Raw genomic sequence first — 26705 nt, 5'->3', positions numbered from 1 at the left:
ACACCTTGTTTCATACGTGAGTATATAGGTATCATAAAAAGCTATCATTGATTTGAAATTGTAACACGACATTTCCATATTATTATAGAATAATGTAAACCTAAATACAGAATCATATAAAATGTCTTTCAGGGTGTCTTACTAAAAATTGTTTGATTAAAACATTGTTGATTTCTCCGTACCGAAACTTTTATGGATCATCACATCGCCTCCAATGTATACGTTGTTTATAACAATATAGTATACAACGCTCAGTAAGATTTGTGTAATATGAACCATGACTCCATTCTGTCAATATATTTCGAGTTTTGCAGTCGAATTTCACTGTGGGGTGTTTGAGAGATGTACATCATGATAACTGCTAGGGAGTTGAATGTTCCAGCATGATCCTGTCGAATTTACTTGTATATAGGTATACATCGGAGCTCTATTGTAGCTCGATCCACTAAACATGGGCAAGTCAGTTTGCATGCTATGCACAGTGAAATCAGTGAAATTTCGGCCACTATAATTATTCTGAACAAAACATACGATCCCATCGGTGACAAAAACCTGACAATTGATATTATATACTGTATAGCATCCTAACCAGAAGTTTCCATGAAGTATAATACAACATAAATATGTAACCAAGTCACTGAGGGGGTTGTACCAAAAATAATTCTGTTTAAAATATTTTTGATTCAAATGATTCATCACATCGCGTTCGGTACGTGTTTACTTATTTTGTTTATAACCATCGTTTGATGATAAGAAAACAAGTGTTGTCTTTATTATATTCCATGAATACTTCACGTACAAACCGTTTCGTATGATACCTAGTCGTAATATGGATCATTCACGTAAACAAATCCCCGCTCTTATTTTTATTTTTTTTTTTTCGGCAGTTGTAACGGGGAAGTGACTGTATGTGTATCAGACACAGCTATAAGAAAAAGTGATTTCATTCATACAAACGTGTATTGTTACTATTTTGTCGCATGATTTCGGACATGAATTTCATACAGTTCAGAAGCAGCAGTGAGATTGAAATATCAACATACCTATAGAGATGACCCTTAGTTGCTAAACATACCGATTTGGCAGTCCAAATCAAGGAACCAGCCAATAAATGGTGTATATTTTCCTTCTCTAATTCAATTCAATATAATAGTTATTAATTTCTTTATTTCCATCTTTAAGAAGACATGATTAAGAAAAAAACTTTGAATTTCAGAAACTCAAGTACTGCCTGCAGGCCTACCGGTAATTGCAGTGTCGTTGATTTTCAAATGACAATTATGTCGCATTACTCACATTATTATCAAACATATAATAGGCTCTCTCTCTCTAAAAAAAAAAAAAAAAAAAAAAAAAAAAAAAAAAGATCGAGTGAAAATATTCACTCTCGAAGGGGTGATGGACTTTGCCAAAATAGTTCCGTAACATTAAATTAACACTAAATCTATAATCATCGTTTGATGATAAGAAACCAAGTGTTGTCTTTATTATATTCTATAAATACTTCACGTATACGTTGTGATACCAAGGAGGTACTACGTACGATACCTGCCCGTAATATGGGTCATTCACGTAAACAAAAATCTCGGCCTCGAATTATACGATTGGTAACAAAAGCTATCATTGATTTGAAATGGTAACACGACATTTCCATAAAGAATAATTAATGAACCTAAATATAGAATCAAATAAAATGTCTTTCAGGGGGTCTTACTAAAAATTATTTGATTAAAACATTGTTGATTCCTCCGTACCGAAACTTGTATATGGTTCTATCACATCGCCTCCAACGTATACATTGTTTATAACAATATAACGCTCAGTAAGATTTGTGTAATGTGAACCATAACTCCATTCTGTCAATATCGGCGATGGAGCTCTCGTACCTCGATCCATGGCATGGGCAAGTCAGTTTGTATGCTATGCACAGTGAAATCAGTGAAATCTCGGCCACTATAATTATAACAAAACTGAACAAAACATACGATCCCATAGGTGACAAAAACCTGACAATTGATATTATATACTGTATAGCATTCTAACTAGAAGTTTCCATGAAGTATAATACAACATAAATATGTAACCAAGTCACTGAGGGGGTTGTACCAAAAATAATTCTGATTAAAATATTTTTGATTCAAATGATTCATCACATCGCGTTCGGTACGTGTTTTCTTATTTTGTTTACACGCGCTAAGCAGAATAAAGCAGAATGAACCATTTGTCAAGCAGGTAAGTCATATTATTCATGACGTGATTGACAATACAGACTTTGCCACAATAGTTCCGTAACAGTAAATTAACACTAAATCTATAATAATCGTTTGATGATAAGAAACCAAGTGTTGTCTTTATTATATTCTATAAATACTTCACGTACAAAACGTTGTGATACCAGGGAGGTGAGCACCTCCCTGGTGATACCAAGGAGGTACTCCGTGATACCTGCCCGTAATATGTGTGGGTCATTCACGTAAACAAATATCCGCTCGTTAGCTTTTTTTTTTTTTTCGGCAGTTGTAACGGGAGGTGAGTGTATGCTGTAAATTTTGATTTAAAAAATGATAATAAATGAGCGGACGATAGATTGCCTGAATTTCACCCCAGCATTTTTTTTTTTTTTGGGGGGGGGGGGGGCTGTAACTTCACAATTAATTTCTATAAAGATGTAGTGTCTATACTAATGTATTTTGGCTCATTTGGAGGTTGAAATCTTGATGCAAACTATATCGTTTCATGTTGTGTGTGAAGCTGCAGCCTGCAATATAGGTGTAGCGTTTCAAATATCATTGGCGTCGTCTATCTGTTTGGATACTTTCTGAAATGTCTTCACAAAAAAAAAAAAAATCGGAAGTTACCGAGTTTTTTTCCTACTTTTGGGAATTGTGTCCGAAAGAATTATAGGGTGACTATGGTCGCGATTATTCAATAGTGCCTCACATGCGCTGATCAAGCCTGTGTCAAGACAGTCATGTAAATACATGTATAAACGTATCTCTGCGCTGGCGATTTGAACATCAAAAATTCAATCGAAATCCATCTAGGATCTTTTTTTCTCTATGTGTGTAGTAGCTAGTACACGTGTATCTAGTCTTCAAACTTTCATGTTCGAATAGAATATGATAAAATCGTTGATGCCGGTGGTTCTCAAGTACAGACATACGTGAAATATCTACAGTCGGTGCCATAATCATTCAATTACTTTCTTCGGACTCACAAAGTTTAGTACCCAATGGCACAACCGTGAATACATAGTATTCAATGGATGGAGCTGTACATGACTAGACATTTGGATCATTTCCATAACCAGGTAGGTAGGGGTACTGGTATCGGCGACCCAACACGTTCAATGGGGTTACGATACCGGTGTGTGTTCCACCGTACACTTTGAATGAAGCAAGTGGCTGGGCATTGGGTATTGTGTGTGTCTCTCTGGTGTGTGTAGGCCTGAACGGCGAGAGTTGGGAGAAGTGGTGTGTGTAGGCCTGAACGGCGAGAGTTGGGAGAAGGGGAGAGAGATTCTGCCGAGAGTCCTTGGGGAGCTCGCAGAGTGTAACCTTAGGAAGGCCTAAAAATAGATGTGTTTCGGTCAAGGGGTCAGGAGGGCCTGTCGCTTCGTGGAATGGAAGGAGTGGTGGCTGGAGTTTGGCTCGCAAAACGCAAAGACAGTATCGTATTGCAATGGAAACGGCAGGTGGCGCTCTGTAGGTAACGGTCATCCTGATAGATGTTGGAAAGATTTTGCCTTCTTGCAGCAAATTACTATGTACTAAATTCGTAATTTTCTCATCTATTTTACACTGTAATGTGAAACGAACCATCATGGATGTTGATACTATCCTTCCTCAACACAATTTCATCAAGTATTCTGCAAATACTAGCAAATAACATTCTGATACGCCACATAAACAGGAACAGGACCATTGCTTTAACATATTGATGATATCTTGGTGTAAGCTGAATATCACAAGCTGAATATCACTCCTGCCATTGCCAATGACAACTCCATTGCATGATACAACCGTGGCATTCACAGGTAGTAGCTTGGAGAGGGTTAATTAGCCAAACTAATTACAGCAGGCTGTCTCATGATGCATGACCTCTTACACTGCTTTTTTTTTTTCTTCTGCAAGGAACTGTCTGAAAATGCTTTGCTGTCGTTACTTCATCACATATGCGAGCAACGTCAAACTCGCCCCAAATTATTCATAGTCTCATAAACATCAAAGAGCCATCAAATCCACATTGGAGAAGGGAGAGAGAGAGGCCCTTCCCTTTCTCCGTCATGCGCCACCACGCAGACATGGCGTCTACATTGTAATATCTGCTGACCCACATTTGGCGGCAACTTGGGGACATCATTCCTCCCAATTGGGCGTATTTGCACACAGATTCTGGCAAGCAGTTGCTTCATCATGAACGTGAAGCCGGTCTGCTGCGGAATCTTGCAATATACCACATACACACGAAAACTGTACTCTGTATGCTCTCTATAAAGCTACAACTTCTTTCATCTTTCAGCGATTTCATGCAGTTGCTAGTGGCTTGCCCAAATGTGACATTTGCTTCTAGATACCCATCTTGAAACCAAAAATTTCAGCTTGCCCATTGGCTTAAGCAAATTCACTTAAGCTATTTCACTAGCTCTCCCTTCTGAAAGTATTACTTTTGCATTTAAAAGCCAGTAATTTTTTCATTTATAATGTACATTTTGGTGTTATGGCTAGAAAGCAAATCAAGCTTACCGTCGCATTAAATGATATACAATACATCTAACTGTTTTTTTTTTCAGTTTTTTTTTTCTTCCATACATTTCATACTGAACCATGTCAGTATAAGATATGATTCTCTCAATAACAAATAAATCAAGCACTAAAATGAAACTGGCATAGGTGATTTTGTACTGGTCAAGGACCATCAGACCAGTGGCAGTGTGCATCATTGTGTAAAAACATCACATTATCACATCAGAAGATGCAAACATGAATTGTGGCCTTCAAATATTCTTAAACAAGGTTCTATACAAAATGCTCTGCCCTTTGTGACTGATGGTATGGAGCCTCTAATAAAGTGACTTTCTTGATAATAAACATGGAGCAGAAGCATATGACAAGAAACTGAGTGACATACAAGATATGACCAGAGACACGCTCCATGCACCCTTCTCACTTCAGGCATGGTAACCCTCCAACATGCCCTCCTACTCCCAATGACTGTCTACTTTTAAAGACTTAATATAACTTCGGTGCATAACAATAAAAACCACTGCAGGACCTTATATTTTCCCCCTATGATGATATGACAATTCCACAACATTTGCCCCACAACAATTGTTCCCATGAAGCCGACCCTTCTCCTCCTTTGCCCCCACCCTTTGGAATAAATTTCCTCTTCATATTCAGAATGCCTCATCTAATGAATCATTTAAAATCCTTCTCAAACCTCATCTGTTTAATCAGTTTTTTTTTTTTTTTTCTGGAGGTGCACAGAGTCAGTTATTGTATAGATGATGACTGGCGGGGGAGGGAACATACCAAATGTTTTACCCAAGGGTTTGAAATGCTATTGAGAGAGGTTATAAGTTATAGCCTCCCGAAATAGCATTTCAAACCCTGAGGGTGGAACGTTTGGTACATGTTCCTGACAACAAAATGTTTTCTCATGGGAGAACATTACAAAAATGTTCTCCCATGGGCGAACATAACCAATGTTCCTCCATCACGTGACTGTGTTTAGCCAATCACTAACCGGTATTTGACTAACCAATTTAATATTAATAATTGTATCACTATATCACCTGTATTGCTTTTTCTTCTTCTTCTTTTTCTTTGACTGTAATTTCGGTTTTTGCGTTGTCCTGTTATTGTGTTTTCTAGTCTTTTTGTATGAATAGCACCAGTGCGCTTGGAAACACCAATATAAAGTACCATATAAATGCAATTATTATTATCATTACTATTATCATTATGAAATATTTGCATGCTATGCCAAACATAAATTCTACCCACACACATAACCCTAACCCTAACCCTAGCCCTAAGTCCTTGGAGAAAATTAGACTGGAGCAACTGTCCCAGAAGCAAATGTCGTGTCACCTGATATGACAGCTGGCAGCCATACCACAACAGGGAAATGTAGTTTACAGGTAAAGTAATAGCTTTAAGGATAAGATTTTGGCAAATGATTCACTGAAAATGATTTCTTTGTGACAAAAAACCATCACAACAATCCCTAATACCACAATATGCGTTGATACCCTGAAAAAGCTTTTGGTACTGCATCTCCATTTTCGTGCGTTTACATCAAAATGAAGGCCGGCCTTTTGCCCACTGTAAAATGGGGTCTAAGAAAGTCTGACAAGAACCATCAAAACAACATAAAACTGCCCACTCCCTGTGACACAATGCTAGGCCTATCACCGAAATACTGAACTATGCATAAGATCATTAAGGGGGAGGGGGGGGGGATCACTTTATAGCAAACCATAACCTCTTCCTCTGCGAAAATCTTTTCTACTTGAATAGAATTTAATGTTTGATTCTTGGTTGTTGTTTTGTGTGGTTTTTTTTTTCCGGGGGGGGGGGGGGGGGGGGAGGGGGGAGACATATTTGTCATCTAGAAAATGCTGCCGGAATGCAAGTTTGTAAAATGCTTAAATTTTCCCAACTTACATTGTGTGAATAAAATCATCAGTGTACTCCAAAACTGTACTGGATAAATCGTGAATGAAATCATCAGTGTACTCCAAAATTGTACTAGGAAAATCTCTGTCTTTCCACTCAGTGATATCAAAACAATCTCATGCAAGTTAAATAATCATTATACGGATGTATAAGCATGCTACATGCATGTGATCAAATCATGTAGTCATTGATTTCATACAGCATCCCTTTGTTGCCAAGTAATATTTAGGCTTTAAGAATCCTTTGATAGCATGAACATGCCCCCAAAAATCTTTGTTGTCCCCATGCATCCTCATCTTTGAATGACAGTGTTGCCCTAAGGGAAAGGAAATGGACTAGTTTGGGATACCATCACTTTCTGAACATCAGGGGATGTCTAAACACAACTCAGGGAGAATACAGTCACTCACTGCTTGACTGGAAGCTGGCCCCTGCTCCTGATCCCGCTGAAGACGTGGTGGTTGCCATGCCAACGCCGTGCATGGCAGCCTGAGCGAGAAGCTCCTCCTCCTGCTTGCCTGAGTGATGGTGGCTCATGCCGTCTTTCATGGTGAAGGATTCTGTCTCCAACTTGTTCAGCTGGCTGGAGTTGTCTTGGAGTTCCTGGAGAAAGGAGGCAACCAACCAACAGCATAGCACATTATGCCTTTCATTATCATCAGCCTCATATATGTCAGAGATTTGGTGACCCTTTTTTTCATGGAACTTTGTTACCATGAAATGCAGCTATGTACATGAAAGCCCCAACCCACAGAAAGTATAAAGATGGACAGCACTACAATCATTCCAATCTTGAGTCGATAAACATTGCCATCATATTCTCTATTTACTCATGTCATCTTCCAAGGAATCCTATATGCAAATTATTTCCCTGACCCTTCAATTGAAGTTCAACTGAAATCATGATACAAATAAGAATAGAATGGCAGTGGTATTAACTACTCCATACTCAAATGATGTACTAGTATCAAGTATCACCTAATGACGCAAATGTCTGGAAATGTACCACACATTTCACTCAATGATATTTCCATAACGGTAAAGCCGTTGCCAAGTCTCTGCCCTATGTGGATGAAAAATCATTCAGCAAAAATTAAAGGGACGCTGCTTTCCGTGTTCAAGTAGAACTGTTAAAAACAAAAATGAACGCTGAATGGAAAGACAAAGGTATCATTTAAAACATGAAAATAAGACACAGTAGTTATGGAACTTAAAAATGTTCAATGTTCCTTTGAAATCTGTGTAACAAAATCAAATTTGTAAATTGGAAGAGGAGCTACGATGACCACACCTCAAAACTCACCTACTGCATTTTACTTACAATATCATCAGTAGTTATGCAACCATAATCCTTATTCAAAATGTCACTATATTGTTAAATCAATGTTGGACAAGAAGAATTTCATGCAAAGAATATGATCATTAGTTTTTCCCCTCTTGAGCAACTCATGACAAAATAAAAGGAAATCTAGTGAGGATTTTTTTTCCCTGTGCAAGTGAATAGGAGACCTGTGAGCTGTGACATCATCAGCTCATCTGATGTATATGTGATTATGACCATAATTACTATTCTGCTAAGTATGTGACACTTCAAATCACAATTCCATGCTAGTTTTAATGAACTTTTCATTGTGCAGTCTGCTTGATCACATATTCAAACGAGAGTGAAATTTCACCCTTAAGCACACGCAAAAACTCTGCACAGGTCTCCAGACTGTAATAACCAATACATAGATTCATGAAGACACACGTCTCTCCAATGGCAGCCACGACAGCTGGTCCCCACTCCAACATCTCATGCTTCCTACTCAATCAACTGTCACTCGTCAACTGAATATTCATCCTTAAACTATCGCATCAGTTTGGCTGGAGAGCTCTTAAATGAGAGTGAGGGATAGAAGTAGATCCGCAACCTGAAAGACAGCGGAATATAGCAAGAGGTATAGAGTATGAGACATAGGGAAATAGATAAAGGGCTAACATGAATATAAAGAGAAAGGGAGAGATAGAGAAAGAGAAAAGGCTAGAAAGATGCAGAGAAAGAGAGAGATGGAGAGAATATAGTAGGTAATTTAAACCAGGGTAGTATCTGGGTTGAGACAATTGAGAATTGGATGACCCAGATGCAGGAAAATTGAAGCCGTGAGTCATGAATCAATATGTTACAATGCGGCTATATCTCTCTCTCCTTGCCTATTGGCCTGCCGTCATTTGGGCAAGTAAACACAACAGTCTCCCATATCAACAAATACATAAAGAGCATTAACACATGTGGGGTAAAATTGAAATGAATCAATAACAAAAGCACAAACAGCCACCCAAGACACTAACAAGTTCTGCAGTTTCAGACGGTCTGATACCATGAAGGCAAGAAATTAAAGTAGGTTTCCTTAACGACAGATTTCATCTCAGATTGCGGAAGCACATCAATGCATGCAATTCACGTAAACAAAACTTGCACTCTACAAGAGTTGAAAGTCACACTGCACTTTTACTGATCTTCAAATGGTCGTAAAATCCCTTTTGGCAGATTTTGCTAATGAATTAAGGGTATGATTGCTTTCTTGTGCTCCATTCTTTAAAGGAAAATCCTTTACAAATAATGTACCTCACTGATTTTCATATCAATTTCCTTCCTCGAAATGGCATCATGACAGGCTCATATCCTTCACACCAAATTTTTGTTCAATTTGTAATCAGATGATTCTAAAGGGAAAGAGGGATATAATAGCTACTTTATCAACCAAAAAACAACTCTTTTTTTTTTCAGAACACACTTGACGATTTGTGAAGTGTTTTGTCTAATTTCCGCTTGTAACTGTGAATGTATATCACTGTTTTGAACAAATTATATGAAACTTTGAAGTTTTATACCTTTATTCTTTATGTAAATTTGGTGAAATGCTCAATGTTCTATATTAGCTTGAACATGATATTTCATGTTCAGAAAGCTGCTGCAGCCCATTATGAAAAGCCCCAATCCAATTTCTTCTTATTTTCATGAAACAATAACCACCTTTGCACTGACCTGAGGACTCTGCGCTAGAAGAAAACAGGGTTAAAAAGTTGCAAGATTCTTCAGAACCACGAACAGCACTTCATATTTTTCTTTTACCAATTATGTAGCTTCATAGTGTGAATAACTCATCACTAAATTAGTTCCAATTCCATATTGATGCTAAGAACTCCTAATATTTTCTTCGAAATCTGCAATTTCAACTATCATTAACTTTTTAAAGTTTCCTTCATGTTCCTCTCTCTCTCTCTCTCTTTCTGCTCTTTTACATCAACAATATCAGCATAGTGACCATTCATGTACAATTTTCAATGTAGATTTCTTCTTTTTTTTTTTTGGGGGGGGGGGAGGGGTGAGATTTGAACTAAAGGCATTTTGTACATGTTATGTATTTTGTGTGAACACAATGTATTGCTTATTCTTAAGAAGATATAATGATAAACCAAAGTGAGTCTGTTTAGTAGATTGGATTACCAAAAAAAAAAAAAGAAAAAACACCATAATCATATAAATTATTACTTTTTTCCAACTGTAATTCTGTTTCAGACATATGCTGACAACAACTAATCACATCCTCTTTGTCTCTGAATTGAGGATGTATGACAAAGTCTCTTCTTTTTTATCACATGTTGGATCCATAAATATGTCACTGTCTAGGAATTTGCAATGATTAAGATTTGTAAGGGATAGCTTGCTGGCATCAGGCACCAGTAAACATGGTTTTGATATCATGCTCGCTCGACTTTTCTCTTTCCCCCTCCAGCCCTCCCCCCTCCCCCCCCCCCCCCCCCCCAGTTTCTCGGCAGACAGAGCTGGGCCCTATATTTCAACCAGAGGAAGCAATGGCCGTGGGCTTGGTGGGTAACTTGATTCTCTCGATGCTCCATGGTTTTAAGAGCAAAGGGAGAAAAACCATTGTAGGATCGTATAACATCCTAAATTTAATCCACACATATCAGGCACCGGTACAATCCGCTCTCAAACTACTACATCACGCATGCACAAGGGCGATATTGGATTTTTAAATCTTTTTTTTTTTTTTTTTTTTAATATGGCAAGTTGGCGGAGAGATTGCATAAAGCAATGTCCGCTGTCAGCTGCAGCTTTTAGTAATTTCCTCTTCCTATCTTCCCTTTCCTGCACTGAGTGAAAAGTCTGTCCAATCACCAACAGAGAAGAGATTTCTTTTTTTTTTTTAATGATTCATGAATTGGAATGTAGGAAGTCATCTCAAATTCCTTTGTCTTCAGATTGGAAGATTTTTGGTCCCTTTATACCAGCACTCTTTGTAGTTATAGATTTTCAGTATATAAGCATATTTCCAGCATCATTGGGGGGGGGGGGGGGGGTTAGAAGAGGAGAGCAATTTCTCCTCCACTGGCTCCTCCTTTGAATGGCCTTCGCTCAGTTCAAATGCTCCTTGTTGCTTTTTAGTTTGGTATCCAAAAATCAATATTGATGTTCACATCACTCGAGTTCAACATGTGAAGTGCTTTGCAAAATAAGGAACAAAGAAACTACAAAATGAAAGAAAAAAAGACCAACGCTAAAAGATGGATGACTCTTTTGGATGACATGTCTGCTTCGACCAATCATTTGGCTCATTTCTACACACAACACACAGCCGGTGTTTTTGAGGTCATAGTTACACAGGAGGGGGTAACCTGGATGCCAGCAAGAGCAAAACATGTCATCTTCGGTCATCATCACAAGAACTATCAGCATGGTTACTATTGCAACCTCCTCAGCTCTAGTGAGAAATGTGGAAATATACGATTGCATTGCCACACAAACACAAAGAAAAAAAAGACACATGTGTAGTAAAATACAACTACACACATACAAACATACAAAGTCAATATAGATACATACACAGGAGCACAGAGGAAAAACAAAATCAGCAACACTTGTTGATTTATCTTCATAGGGTGTAGCTGTAAAATGTATATCATGCGTACGAGAAACACTGATGATCATACTGTGCTTCATCACCTGAGGCCTAGGGCTAAATGTGAACTATGTAATGTCATTTTTGCATGATGATCAAATTTAATTCTAAACATTTTTCCCATCTTAAATGTTAGTGGCAATTCATAATCCCCAAGTCTGTGTAATGATACAAACTGTTTCGCCTGTTATCCCCCCCCCCCAAACTGTCCAATGTTGACCTTTTCACCCTTCAAATAAAGGCATCTTAGTTTCAATTTGTATTCACAGGGCTGCCAACCTCTGCAGATCAAAAAAAAAAAAATAAATAAAATAAAATAAATTAATGCACATTTAAAAACAACAGACAAACATATTTTGGTTTCAAAATGAGAAAATTGCATATACTTTAATAGTGCTCATGCTTTACCAAATAAAAAAAATATTAGAAATCTATAGGGCCTATTAACTCATTCTTAAGAAGAAAAAAAAAATAGATCTGAAAATATATAGCTTGCAACTCTGTATTCACTGATGTTGTTTAATGTGTAAGAGACTTAGAGCAGTGTGGCTTTATTTCTGGTAACTGGGCCATTTTGCGTAAAAAGATGCAATCAAACATACATCAGAACATCAAACATAAGTCAAGTACTAGCCAATCAGAACTGAGTATTCAGAGACTTATTCTTGATTTTCTATTGTAGAGTTTGATCTCAACTGTCATGCAACAAGGCCCTGGTTTAATTGACTACAACCTGGACAAACACTTCAAACTTTACCAAGTTACTGTGTAGCAAATAATCTAAGTTGTGGAAGTCTGGATCGAGGTACATGTCACAATGTGCAGGTATTCCCAAGCTCACAACACACACAAAACCCCCATGACCCAAATTCCCAGCATGGTGTGCCTTTTAACATGCTGTCACCTCATCACCTCTACACTCTCAGCTAAAAAGCCCCATGGGAATACATGTTAGGGGGATAATCTTCTGGGTTCATGTTCACAAATTGAATAAGTGCTTAACAGTTTCAGCTTTAGGTACTGTAAAACCTGAAACATTCTCAGCATGAGACTTTCGCAAACTGGAGCCAACGGCTTTTTTCGCAGCATGAAACTTTCAGGAGTTGGCAACTATTAAAACCTTACAAGTATACTACTTAATACTAGTAATAATACAGGGATTTGTTGAACTTTTGCGTGCATTTTACTTTCGTGAATCTTCGCTCCTCGCAAAATTTGGGAAAGATTCATGCATGCGAACATTTCCCGTTTTACAGTATTGGGTCAAGATTAAATGCTAACAGAAATGAACAAAGTCGCAGACATGAAATGACAATGTTACATTTTAATATTAACATGAACAAAAGCACAACACTTGTGCCAGATTTCTAGCTGACAGAAATTAACCTTGTAGAAACTTTTAATCAAAGGAAACTTGTCACACACTTCTGAAGGTCAGGGAAAACCCAAGAATACTTTATGGAACCTAACAGAACATACAGCCTTGGTCTACTTTACTTTTACCTGACAGAAAGGCACATCACGACAAGTGAAAATTTGAATGCTAACTGTAAGTTTGATTTGGAAGTATAAGCTAGAACCAGACTGTCAATGATTCCACACAGAACAGGGACTGTGGGACGTTTTTGAGTGTGTGTGTGTGGGTGGGTGGGGGGGGGGGGGGGGGACTGCTCACAACCGAGACTATTGAAACAGAATTTGGAAGAAAGAAAGAAACCCCAGGGAAAAAGACTTGTTGCTTCCATTTTTTGTTCACACTGATATCTGGTTTCTATCATGAACACACAGTGACATAAAGCACTTTGATTTCAGTATGTATCATGATACTTCCATATAGTTTTATCACTGAAATCTAATGATGATATATAAAGACATAGAACACCAATGTGCTGGTATACTTGAATGAAAAATCTCCACTTTGTAGATATGCTTCTGTGATCATGATTTGATTTTCTACACTGTGACTGTTATGCTGAGAGTCTCTGAGTAAAAGACCAAGTTCTTTAACCCTACAAATTACCTATGGGAAAAACTATCCTTTTCAGCAGCAATTTTTCGTGTAGAGTCAGAAATGCTGTGTGGGTTGTGCTCTCTGATTATTTCTTGAATTCTCCAGACTTACTTTCTACATGCAAAGTCACGATACCACATAACATGTATGTAAGGAGAAATGTTTCCACAGCCATCCTTGGAAAAGAAATGATACATAACCCCCATTCATGCTGTTGAATGAGTATTGTGCCAGAATCATGCTATCTCACTAAATCAGGTTGAAATGGTTGGAAAGAAATGGAGAAAAGAATAGGTGGTGTTTTATCTAAAACCTAAATCTAGAGCACCTTCTAACTACTGCCTATTATGGCCAATACATGAGAAACTTGCAGAAATCCTGTGTTGGCCCCTTGATAGAAATCACATCGTGCTCCATACAAACCAGTCTTCCTTTTGGCTCCATCATCTGTTACAATGAAACATCATTGATAACCTTTCCTGGGAGACGCGAAGAATCGAACGCTGCAGTTCCTGCAGTTGATTGCATGTTCCGAATTTTGCTCGGTTGCCGGGGGAACGGTAACCGGGTAGTGGACGTCACAAATTGGATGGGATCAATCATGTGAACCATTCATCACATGACAAGCGTGTGATGTGTGGGCAGGCCAGCCAGCCATCATGTCATGAAATGTCTTGCACACCGGCTGTTTCCCAGCACAATTCTTTTGTGCAAAGAAGTGCCAGCCACAGCACATTATACAATGGCAATTTGGATGGTAAAAAATAGAATCTGGTGTCTACACATTCTTGACAACTGAAAAGATAAAAAATTTCACCAGTCATGGGAGAGCATTACTTAATAACTTAAGTGGGTGCATGTATGTCTCGAGATATTTCATTGCTTAAATTCTTTTTCTTGCTTGGATGAATTAGTGATAATAAGGAACAGAGGAAAAAAAACTGAGCATATCTTTATTTCTTTAAACCATCTTTTACTTCTTGATGAATAGTCTTACAAGGTCTATTTCACTTGGAACAAAAGTGATGCAAATTGCATTCATTTTGTTGTTTGTTTGTTAAAAAGAAACCAATATATTCACAATTATCGAAAGATCAAACCATGACTATGATACAGCATTCTTGTGATCAGGTCTTGTATGCAGCTGTCAATTTCGTTGCTTTATTTTTCACTCATAGACTTGAAAATTGAATTTCCTGAAAGTTCTAAAGAGAACACAGCATTTTTGGCCTCAGTCTGATGAAGTGGTAAGACATCTCATCCTTCACATACTGTATATCAATAGTGAGCAAAACATTTCTTTAAGAAGTACAGAAAAAGTGGTATTACTAACAAGAAAAAATAAAGACATCATTTCAGTTTTCATGGCTTTCATGTGGAATCAAATATCATGTTGGCTAGATCTCCATGAAACTACTGAACTCACCTTTTTGAGATGTGAATTCTCTGCCTTTAGGGACTCCACCTGATAGAGAAGCTGGTCGTAAGACGACATCGCTACTCTCCTACAAACAGCAAGTCAACAGAGAGACAAGGGGTCGAGAAATTAGTTTTGTTGCCATTCCATTTCAGCAAGCACAACACATATGAATCTTACTACCAGTACTCTCAAACCTAACAATTACCATATCATACAAACATATCAGAAGAATGATATTGGGGGTGGGGGAGGGGTATGATATTAGGGAGCTTTAGATTTTGACGCGCGGACGTTTGAGCCGACGCTTGCGCTGGACGTTCTCCTCTCCCTGCGTCGTGTGGAAAAGTAGCTTTAGATTACGCTGGGACGCAACGCATAAAAAATACAATCGCGCCCCCATATGATCAGTGCATAAAGAAGCTCTCTACGTCGCAAACTGTGCGGACGTGAAAATAGCCCAGTACGCGTAGTAAACAACTCAGGCGACGCAAGCTAAAAATAGATTGACTTTACGCGCGCTACTGCGCAAGCTCAGAACATGTTTTTTTCCTTTGAACGTCCGCGCGTCTAAAATCTAAAGCTCCCTATTGGGGGTGGGGGAGGGGAGGGGCAGGGGAGTGTGTCGGTTCATTGTGTGCAGTACATGTATCACATATGAACTTTATTCTGCACTAGTTAATCTGGTTATATTGAGCTCATAAAAGTTTGCCACTTACAACAGATGTATTCCTTTCATGTATCATTAAAGAGCTTGAAAGACTACATAGACAAAGGCATTAATGTCAGTGATACCACAAAACCTTGGAAATTCTGTTGACGGTTTATTATCTGTATGTTATCTGCAATTGTAATCAATCCCACCACACACATCTATGACCTGAGGACTAAGCAACAAAAGTCATGGGAAGACAAGGCATGTTTATCAGGACATTTCAATGACTGCACATGAAATAGGTCCTTGTATACAACAATGCAAAACATTATAAACTGTACGTGATCAATGTACAATACAGTATGTATCTCAACTATATGGCAGGCATCCTCCAGAAGTCAAACAGCCTGTCAGAACGCTGAAAATGGCTCTCGAATACCCATCAGTTCTGCCTATCGTGCAGCCTGTCTGTCTCCGCCTTAATCCCGGGGATGTGATTATTGTCAAAATACATCTACCTCAAACCATTTTTTTTCCAAACCTCAGATCCATTTTGGTGATGACCAAAAACTCATATTGCACAATTGCTCTTGCTTCTCTAATGGCAAGTTTATGGCCAAGTCTTGGCACCAGTAATTACATCCCTCCTTACACAGAGTTCCTTATTGTTTCTACCAGGATTATATGCACCAAACTATTAGACATTTCCTGGCTAGTAATGTGAAGGGGAAATGGCAAACTGCTTGGAAGACCGAGCTAGAAGGATTTCCTTTGAATCAGCAGCTGCCATATACTATATAAGCTGTTATTTTCGAATACAGATATTTTCCCAAATTAGGAGGTCATAGACATTTTCGTGAGATGTTGTTTTCACAAATCAACACTGAAGCTATCATGAATGCATTGCTACCATAGCGTATGGCAACATTTTCATGTGTTGTTAAATTTGTGATCCAATAGTGATTCGCGAAATTTGCGAAAATTAAACCCTCACGAAAATAACAGCTTATACAGTGATGCATTTTATTTATGAGAGCAAGTATATTTTTAAGGATGTGAATAAGTCAGCACTGAGATTTCACAGTATTCAGAGCTCTTAAAATCATACTTCCTCTTGGAAATAATGAATAGGACTTTGTGTTTCCCATGTTTTCTCTGGATAAATAAAATACCACAGATAAATATTCATAAAAGAAAGAAATTTTACATCCACAAGGCATTTTACTGCATTATACTTAAAGACTGCTCCTTAAAAGAAAATTTTCTCAGTATGTTCCAATATACAATTTATGACTCCTATCTGTGTTTTATATCTATGCCAAATCTCTGAAAATGACAAAGCACATCTCATAATTTTGAAACATTAATTTAACCACATCAACTATTACTTTGAACATTTTGTGTAACCATATGCAGCTAGAGTGTAACTTCTGCTCTTATGGTCCAAAAACATTAGCGTATAAGAGCAAGAATCGCTTTTTTGTTTCGAAGTCATATTTTCTCTTTCAGCTTAAGGAAGAAATCATCAAATACAAACAAACTCAATCAGGTCACCAAATTTTTACTCCATTGATGGTTATAACCTTTAAAATATTCATTACAACCTTTTGTGAACTGTCCAGGTTTGGCTAAGACAAAGCTCTTTTTGGCGTACTGCAGTACACTACAGGTATAGATTCCAAGGTGATAAATAAGTGCATTGATACTCCTCCCTCAGGCTATTCAAGAAACCTGTCCGTGTGTGGTTTCCCCTTCCACTAAAGGGGTTAGCAAAGCACCTCATAAAGCTGGAAATAAAACACAGGGCTTCCGACCCCTGAACGCATGGCATTATCCTGTCATGTGTGGAAACCAATGCTGCAGACACCTCAAAGTGTTCGCAAGATTTTGGAAAGAGAATCCGCTCCGAGCATGAACACACTCGGTGCTGACTCATGCACTGGATCAATACTGCATGAATATCAGGCAGTTGCACACGCTTTCCGCGCACGTCTTCCACCACATTTAAGTCCCTCCTTTTATCCCTTTTTCTTATCTTCTTACACCAGCTTGCCAGGCTTGTGAATTCATGTCACTTGAGCAGCATTCCTCTACAACCTCATTTTCTCTCCATCTGAGAAGCATCTCCAACATGCAAGCAGCAGGGTAAGAGAAATCAATGACATCAGCAAATTGACAATATCCATATATGGATCAATACAACAAATTTCTCCATCCTGTTTACTCCATTTTTTTTCTTTCTCTCTTTAACTTTATATAATTTTTTATCTCTCTCATTCCATCTACATTTACAGCATATATCAAGTGGCAGATGTGTGATGTCAAACACATTCTTACATGTATCCAGACAAATTTAGTGTGACACACTCACTCGTGTTAGTAGAATGATCACTATCTAGCATATGACACTGTTTAATTTTCTCGCACACTTTATATCTCTGTCCCCGTCAGCTTCAATACTTTCATCAGAAAGTAACAGAGGTGTCAGAAATCAAGCACACAATGCTAATGAGTTTTCCCCATTTACAGAATAGCATCCACCACATGTGGGGCATCTTGTATTAGTCATCCAGGGTGAATGTACTTTCAGTATTGTGTGAATGGCTTTCATTACCATAGAATGAATTTTGTGTTGTAGTCGTTGGACAGCCATTGTGTTATTCATGGACCTTTTATTAAGATTGACACATATCGCTCACTAAAAGGCAATCACATGGTTTAGAGTAAATTTGATTGGTATGGGCTTCATAGGTATTATAACTGGGAGAACTGTGTGTTGCCGGAGGATATTACAACGACACATTAATATGTGTTGCTACCATGAAGGAACACATTGGGCCACTAAAGCATGTGATGATGTAGCATAGTGAATACTACATCATAGATGTATGCCCAATGCAAGATACAAAACTGATACAGAGGATCCCATCTCATCCAATTTCAGAATTGTTCATCTACTGACACAAAAATTACAAAGTTATGAAGTTTACTCATCTGGTATGGACTAAAGATGTATCAAGAAATGCAGTCTTGTATCTAATATTATGTAGTATAAACATATTATACAGTTAACTTCCAGTGATGCTCCATGTTTAGTTCTGTCTGTCTGTCTGTCTGTATGAATGCATGTATGTCTTGTCTCCCCACTACTTCTCTATCTAATGAAGACAGCTCACACACTCATTTATAGTGGATAGTTTGTTAACCACTCTTGCTAGTTATCAATCGACGAGTTGAAGGAATTTTGTGGCAGCTGAACAACCTTCAAAATTAAAGTGCATCCTGATGGTGAAATACAAGCAAGATGAAAGCAGGAAAACAAGGAGCAAAATGAGGAAAACAAAGGAAAAGATAATAAAAGAAAGCATATAATAACTGAATTCAAATTAAGAAGAAAAAAAAAACGGGTAGAAAAGGATGGGATCTACAAGACAAAGAAGGGGTAAAAACAAGGGAACAGACTAGAAATGATATGAAGGAAAGAAAAGTACAAAGATAAATTTAAAATGAAAAAGAATGTTATAAAGAAGAGAGAGAGAAAAAAAGAAACAAGTCATAGGAAGATGGAATACAAGGCTGTAGGTGTAATTGTCTGCCACTTTGATCATTTCACAGCTGACACCCCACCCCCTTTAAATATGTCTGTTTACATTTTGGAAAGGATCTTCATTACATACATCATGCTAATGCTGTGATCTTTAATGAAGGAAATTATGCCATAAGCATTCACAATGTGGTAAAACTACTCCTACAATATTCTTTTTCAGTGCACACAATTAGTAGAAGCAGTGAAGCAAGTCTTGCCAAAAGAGACCACCATTTCTTTCCACCTTCCTGTACTTACCACATAATTCTATGTAAGTTTGTAATGAAGGAAGATTAAACCTGAACAACCTAGAGTTAAATGGAGGGGTAATACCTGACTGCTTGATGGTACACACCTCCATGTTGTTACAGCAGTGGAATCTCATTACAGCGTCTTTGAAAAACTGCCCTAAATCCAAAATTAAACAGCCACATTGCCAGTGGTAGTCAACATTGACTCAGCTACTCAAAGTGGAGCCTTAAAGTCAAATATTGAAAGGGAGAGTTGACTATCTCTCAGGCTAATGAAGCTGTGTGAGGTGACATCTAGACTGTAATGGAGTAAGTCACTCCTTAACCCTCAAACAACCACTCCCCGACTACCATTGGTATGTTTCACAGCATGGTTGCTGGCGGTATTGACAGGGGTTTAGTGAATGATTTGGAACAGCATCAGACCACAGCTAGCCTGGAGTGACACCTAATATGGTGCAGCATCAAAATATTCAGTTCTTCAAGACAATCCAAATCAACCTCTTTCAGGTGTAAGCTGCCTAATGCTAAACATAATGAACATAAAATTTGAGGGACACCTTTATATATATCTTTAATACTGACAAATGTACCAATAGCTGGCAGAAATGAAAGGGGCTTTTCTTTTTTTTTTTCTTTTTTTTTTCAAATGAATTGTCACCTTCAGAACAAATGTACATTGCATATTTAACATTGCAACTGCTGATCTACATTTTTAACAAACATGTCAGAAAAAGGAACCATAAGGATTCGAACCTGTCATCCATTGCTTTCCGGGCAGCAACACTACCACCAGGCCATCGCTGGTTGCTTTTTTAACATGTTTGTTACAAATGTAGATCGTAGTTGTGATCAAATACATTTGAACAGAGGGTGACAACTGATAAAAAAATCTGTCACAGCACATACTTGCCCCTCTGAATGAATAATCTCTTTCTTTTATTCACTTGGCATAAATATATCACACATGATCATCACTCCAAGCAACAATCCTCAGACAAAACTTTAAGGTGTCTTGTTCTTGTTTCAATCTATTTTGTATTGTTTGGTGTTTTTTTTTTTTTTTTTTTTTTTTTTTTTGGAATGTAAGGCTTCAAACAGCACTTCTTAACTTTACTTTAATTAACAGGAGCCTGGTAGGTCCTGGTCATTGTCTATATGTTTACAAAATTTTCAAGAATCACATGGCAAACCAGTTATCACAGATTTTCTTCCACAAAACAAGGATTATGAAATGAGATTGTAAATCATGTCATCAAATACATGCTGCTACCAAGTCACTAACTGGTGTAGGGTTCATTCTACGTGCACATGAATATATAATGCTAAACTTCTTACATGTTGCTGATACGCACATCATTGCATGCACACTAATGTATACGCTGTACATTAAAAGAAACAGGGACTGTACACAACACGATGCAATGGTGACCATTCAGACGCCACCTAATCTGGAAGGGGAAAGACATGACATATGTCCATGTACAATGTATGTGAACATTTTGATGGCATCGTGTATGTCTGCGGCTGTAAACCATGCACACAATATTCACACAATCCCAATTCCTTCTCACGACGTTCCATGACTACAAATCAAAACATGCACGTATACAGTATGGAGGCCCCACCTGCTAATACTGAAATATCTCTCAAATACTGGAATCCATGAACAGTGTCCTCAGATGAGATGCCACAGTCCGAGCGAGAAACAGAATCGCACACGCCAGCAGCTCATCCCAGCTGGAGAGGGGAATCTCTATCTGTTGTCTAACACACACCGCTAGGCACACCGGCCACCAATGTTATGCACAGAAAACAACCTGTTAGTCAGTTGGCAGGAGTGAGTCCTCTCCACGTAAAGATAATGAGGAAGGCAGCTTTGGTGGGGAGGGTGTGGGGTGCAATCCAAATCACACACCACCACTCACACAAAAACGCACCAAATGAAGCACCTTAAAAAGCAATAATATGAAATGGATAGGAGGCACGGTTCACAGGGCAATTTTAATTCTTATACCTCATGTGATCTTGGAAGTGGAGATGGATGCTTCTCTGGACAGCGAGGGAGAAAATATCCGACCCCCCACTCAAGATGCACGGTCTACCCTAATAAATGCTAAGCAGGCGCACACACTGGGCTACACACAGGCATCTGCCATACAGGTGCAACGCTCCACATTACATTCTACGCTTCAAGGGGCTATATGCAGCGACTCACCTCATTCACTATTCCCGCACCGTTTTCGTCATCATCCAATTTCATCGAAAGAGGGAGACGAGGGGGAGACAGTGAGCTGGGAGGAGGGGAGCCCGAGGAGGGGAGAGAGACAGAGAGAGAGGGGGGCACTAATACAGCTATGTAAATCAGATGAAAATTATATTGTCTGACGTTCGCTCTGCAGCAATGGGTGTAGATGCATAACGATGCTGGCCGAATGCAGGGATGGCCTCCTGCAGTGTGTTGAGCGGGACACGGGTGAGCATGTTTTGACATAGGTGTGTATCCGTGTGTATCTGTGAGCAGTTTCACCTCGTTCCATCCCTGCACACAAACACAAGGTTGGCACAGATCAATTATGCATGCCCAGTGCATCTATGCAAATAGGAGCGGCTGGGAAACCAGCTTACGTGCCGTGTGCACAACCTGCTCAAGCTATGACGTGTTTGAATCGGCAATCTGCACAATATAATCATTGCTCATCCACATATTCCTATCTCCCCTTGGCTCCCTCCTCCCTCCCTCTCCCTCTCTGCTCTCTCTTCATCATCAGCAGTCACCACCTCCCTCTCTTTACTCACTTATATTCATCTTCACTGTCAAGTCTTTTACAAATATGAGGTTATTTACTGTGCGGGAAGCATTAATTTGATGGTGCAGCATTATCAACCATATAACTGACATTGTCCATAGATCTACACCAATCTTTAAGTTAATATTAAGTTGGGTTTTTTTTTGTTGTCTTTTTGGGGTTAATGAAAAATTAATGACATTCAATGCACAGTGTAAAGCAAAATATAGATCCTAGCAATAACAAAACAAACTGCGGAATGAACACATGGATAAAAATCACTGATTGCTATGGACCTCTAGCTGTACTATTTCACTGAATCACTCTCATAAATGGCTACAACAACAACAAAATCTTCATTGATCATGTCCCATGACAAAAATGATTCTGGTATGTTTAAGTATTAAAACATGCTTCATATCTCAATAAACTCACAAGCAGACATGCTTTTAAATGTTTCTATGCACATATATCTGTGTATGTCATATGAAACAGAGGAGTTGAATACAATTTGTCTTATGGTCGGAGACACGGCCAAGAATTTACTCCAAAGAAAGTAATGAGTAATTTTTTGCGCTCGGCTAGGTAAGATGAGTTTTTAGTGTTTTTGATTCCTCAGAATCAAGATATCAACAACTGGAACATATGGCAAACAAAAATATTTGCATGCTTTTATTTTTCCGCTAGTTTCTGGTTGCATAAAATGCACGGAAATTTTAACACCACTAAAATTTCCACTTTTACAGTAAATGTTCTACCACATGACTAACTTCATGACAAACAGTGAAGTTCCATCAAAATTAATCATCACATAAAAGTTATCAAATTTTTCAATCCCACATGCTATCATGACACAGTAACACATGTTACAACCAAATATGCAAATGAGATCAGGTGATGGTGTCAGCAGCTTACAAGTGTCCAATCAATTTATATAAGCATCTTTACCAAATGCCCCTCAGTAATGAACTCAAAAAGAATGGCTTATATTCTTCACATCTGTTTAATTTGCCTTGTAAATAACCAAGCAATAATAACTTTCAGAGTTGGGTAACGGGTGGCAGTTGCTAAATCTCTGATACAAAAACATACCGCTTCAATTTTTTTTTTTTTTTTTTTTTTTTACTAAACCCCTTGGGGATAAAAGTACAGTCTTAAGGAGAGCATTTATGGCCTGAATTTTATACCATACTCTTCATAAACATCTCCTTGTCACTTTTAACTAATTCCCCGAGGAAAGTTTCTTGGATAATATCCCTCACTTAGAGCACATTTAGGAAGCTCGCACCGGCCTGTCACACATGGGTGCTGGATTTAATTTCCATGCAAATTTTGATGGACATGTCACATAATGAAGACTAATTGGATTCTGCCTAAGTGCCTCAATACCATCTCCTTTCCCCCATCTCCTCCCCCCCCCCCCCAACATCTCTGGGGATAGGGTACAGAGTAATTGCCTTCGGCCTAGTATCTTCAGGGATATCCTTCATCTCAATGACCATTTGGAGCTGCAAGGAGAATTTGTCTTACAGAGAGAATAAGCTTTGAATGTAAAACCCAATGAAAGAAAAAAATTTAGGAGGGATAGAAAACAAATGAGGTGAATCAATTTATGTCTTAAGTATCAATGTTACAAGAGAAATACATTATGTCACATCTGGAATCTGGTATGCATAAGTCTTGATAACAATGACACAGCTTATATAATACTGTCATTATGTGTTATAATTTCATGGTGGCTGGAGTTAGACGTCTTTGTGCAAAAAGGTCATCTTCAGAAGCTATTTCTTGATGGTAGTTTTGAAAATAAAGTCACAAAAATGTCACTTCATTGAGATTTTATTCACACTGCAAACCAGAAAACACAAGTAGATATCATCCTATTTTAAGTGATATTTTGAGGCACCCTCACTATAAGATGCAAGTATTTTACATATTGTAAACGTGGTTATTTTTTGTGCCAGTAATTTTTTGTCCTTGGCTGGGTGAGGTGAACTTCGCATGTTTTTAATTCCATCAAATCAAGACATCTATCCATGGAACGTATGACATGCCAATGATATTCGCGTGCACTTATTTTCGCGCTGGTTTCTGGTCACGTGAAATGTGTGAAAATGTCCACACCGTGGAGATTTTCACTTTTACAGTACCCAGTAACTTGCTGCCATTCAATGTATCAAGTTTTGTCTCAGATATCACCTGCATTTGCTTCTTGCTTCACAGGGTTTGTAATTCTGTTTTCTTTTGCTTGCAAATTTCTACTCAAAAAGAAGCTATGAATTCACAGCTGCTTACTCTCTATTCAGACTAGTCAATCGTTGTATCCATCATAGAGATTTTTTTGGACCTTCTTGAAGAAGTATGGAAGGAAGAAACCCCATAGTACTTGCACTATCCTTTGGGATAACATGCCGCCCCGGCTGGTGTCAGTTGTAGCAAGAAACACAACTGATATTATTCAAAGAGAACAAAATGTAATGCATGGCATACTTAGTCACCACTGAATGATAGAAGAATGGTGTACAAACACACAGAATCTGATGATGGCTAATGGGTTTGCTCTGCAATGCCACCTCCTCACGACAACACACAAGGACAGAGAAATGGACGCTGGTCAAAAGTGAAGGGAGATGAACTGCATATCGACATAGAGTGTGCCATTTTGCCAGCTTATGATGCACAGTAATACTATACCCTCTTGGTTATCCAGCCCGACTCGATTGTCGCTGTTTAGACAGTGGGTTATCTCTCCCCTTTGTATGTAACGGACTGACACCTTTCTTGCCCTGAGAGGCTTATTTCTGGCAAGTGCTTGAAAAAATTTTTTGGCTTTTGATGTTGCCTAGAGATGGTGATAAAAATGTATGCTGGATACCCGTGAGTAGAGTGTGAAAATGAGAGCATCTAGGTCAAGTGATACAGATCCAGCCTTCTTACCCTATGGCTACAATCCTCTCACCCTCATTCAACTTATATAGCTTTCATGTCTTCCTCATCCTCTCTTTACTTCTCGATATTCTTAGAGTGCTCTTGTGGTGGTCTGCGGTATCTACTCTCTCAAGAGCATCTCTTTTTTACTTCTTCTATAGATTTTTTTTTTTCTGCCATGTTTTACCACTGACAACCAATGTGTGAGACTGGTGGTAAGGTTATACCATAAAGGCTTGCTCTGCCTCCCATCATGCCTGAGTCCAGACATCCATACACATACACATACACATGCACACACACACACACACACATGCACACACACACACACACACACACACACATACACACACACACATACACATGGGTCCCACATTTATGCTAAGGTTGTGCAGCCATCGTGAGGCATCTTATCTTTAATAGCAAGAGCTACCCTGAGGGATGCGAAATTCAAACAGTTATACGTTTTTGCCCCCTTGCATTCATTATATGCCAATACTGTTGCCGAAACATTGCAGACAAAATTGGATTTATTTTCTATCTAAATAGTGAAGGGATAATTGATCCCTGAGGAACATGTATATTTTTGTTTAATATCTAAGCAAAATCTAATATCTGAATACCAAAGGCATAATTATTTAAATATTAGTACTTCAGCTTAAATAGCATTCTAGGGATCATTCAAACATAAAGAAAACATAAATATGGCTTTAAAATAGCCCAACTGCAATATATGTTGTATGACAAGGATAGCTGTTCTTCAGACAATGGAAAACAAGACAGCCATGTACATGATTAGTTCCACATTGCCCTAATGAGCAGGAAAAGGTCATGTGTACCATTGCACCATATGTGTATCAATATATTAAATCAATGCATTGTAGAATTTTGTTTTTCTTGATGTTATTTTCTGATTATACACCTCTTTCAAAGATCCTAGAGTGATCTCATTTACAAAGTAGTTTTGGAGTTTTAATAGACTCTTGATATGGACAACTAGTAGATGATGACCAATTTCTCTGACAATGTTTACAACTGCAGCAGGTGAAAGTTACTACAAAGCAATGCAATTGTAAAACTTATAACACATTTGATGCAGCTTTTTCTGTTGCAGCAAGTCACTCCAGAATTTGCTCAGTTCAAAGATACCATGTATCCAAGGTCTCTATCACATCGCACATAGAAAAAGATAACTAAATGAATGCATCTCATTAAAATTCAAGCAAATGACTTGTCATATTCATAGCTGGGAATAATTTTCCTGGTATCGCATCGCAATTTGCTATGCACTTTTACACCACTGCTACTCAAACTATCTTTTGTGTAGCAGTTTTCTTCCATAGAAATGTACAGGATAGCATGTGAAATATTGTTCATCAGCTGAAATTGCTAATCAAATTTGAGTTGGAAAATTATTCCCT

The 26705-nt window shown here is 38.3% G+C and overlaps 1 protein-coding gene across 1 annotated transcript in view; it reads right to left on the bottom strand.

Annotated features, from left to right (window-relative positions):
• Positions 1-26705, bottom strand: part of LOC140237538 (adenomatous polyposis coli protein-like) — a 127860-nt gene that overhangs the window by 71459 nt on the left and 29696 nt on the right. Inside the window, exons 2-3 of the mRNA XM_072317474.1 lie at positions 15085-15163; positions 7094-7286 (exon numbers count right to left, since the gene is read on the bottom strand). Coding sequence (XP_072173575.1) covers positions 7094-7286; positions 15085-15153 — 262 coding nt within the window. The 5' untranslated portion in view covers positions 15154-15163. The remainder of the gene's footprint in view (positions 1-7093; positions 7287-15084; positions 15164-26705) is intronic.

This window comes from Diadema setosum, chromosome 14 (genome assembly GCF_964275005.1).
Source record: "Diadema setosum chromosome 14, eeDiaSeto1, whole genome shotgun sequence".
NCBI lineage: Eukaryota > Metazoa > Echinodermata > Echinoidea > Diadematoida > Diadematidae > Diadema > Diadema setosum.
The sequence above is the reverse complement of the archived record's forward strand: the minus strand, read 5'-3'. Positions and strand labels throughout refer to the sequence as shown.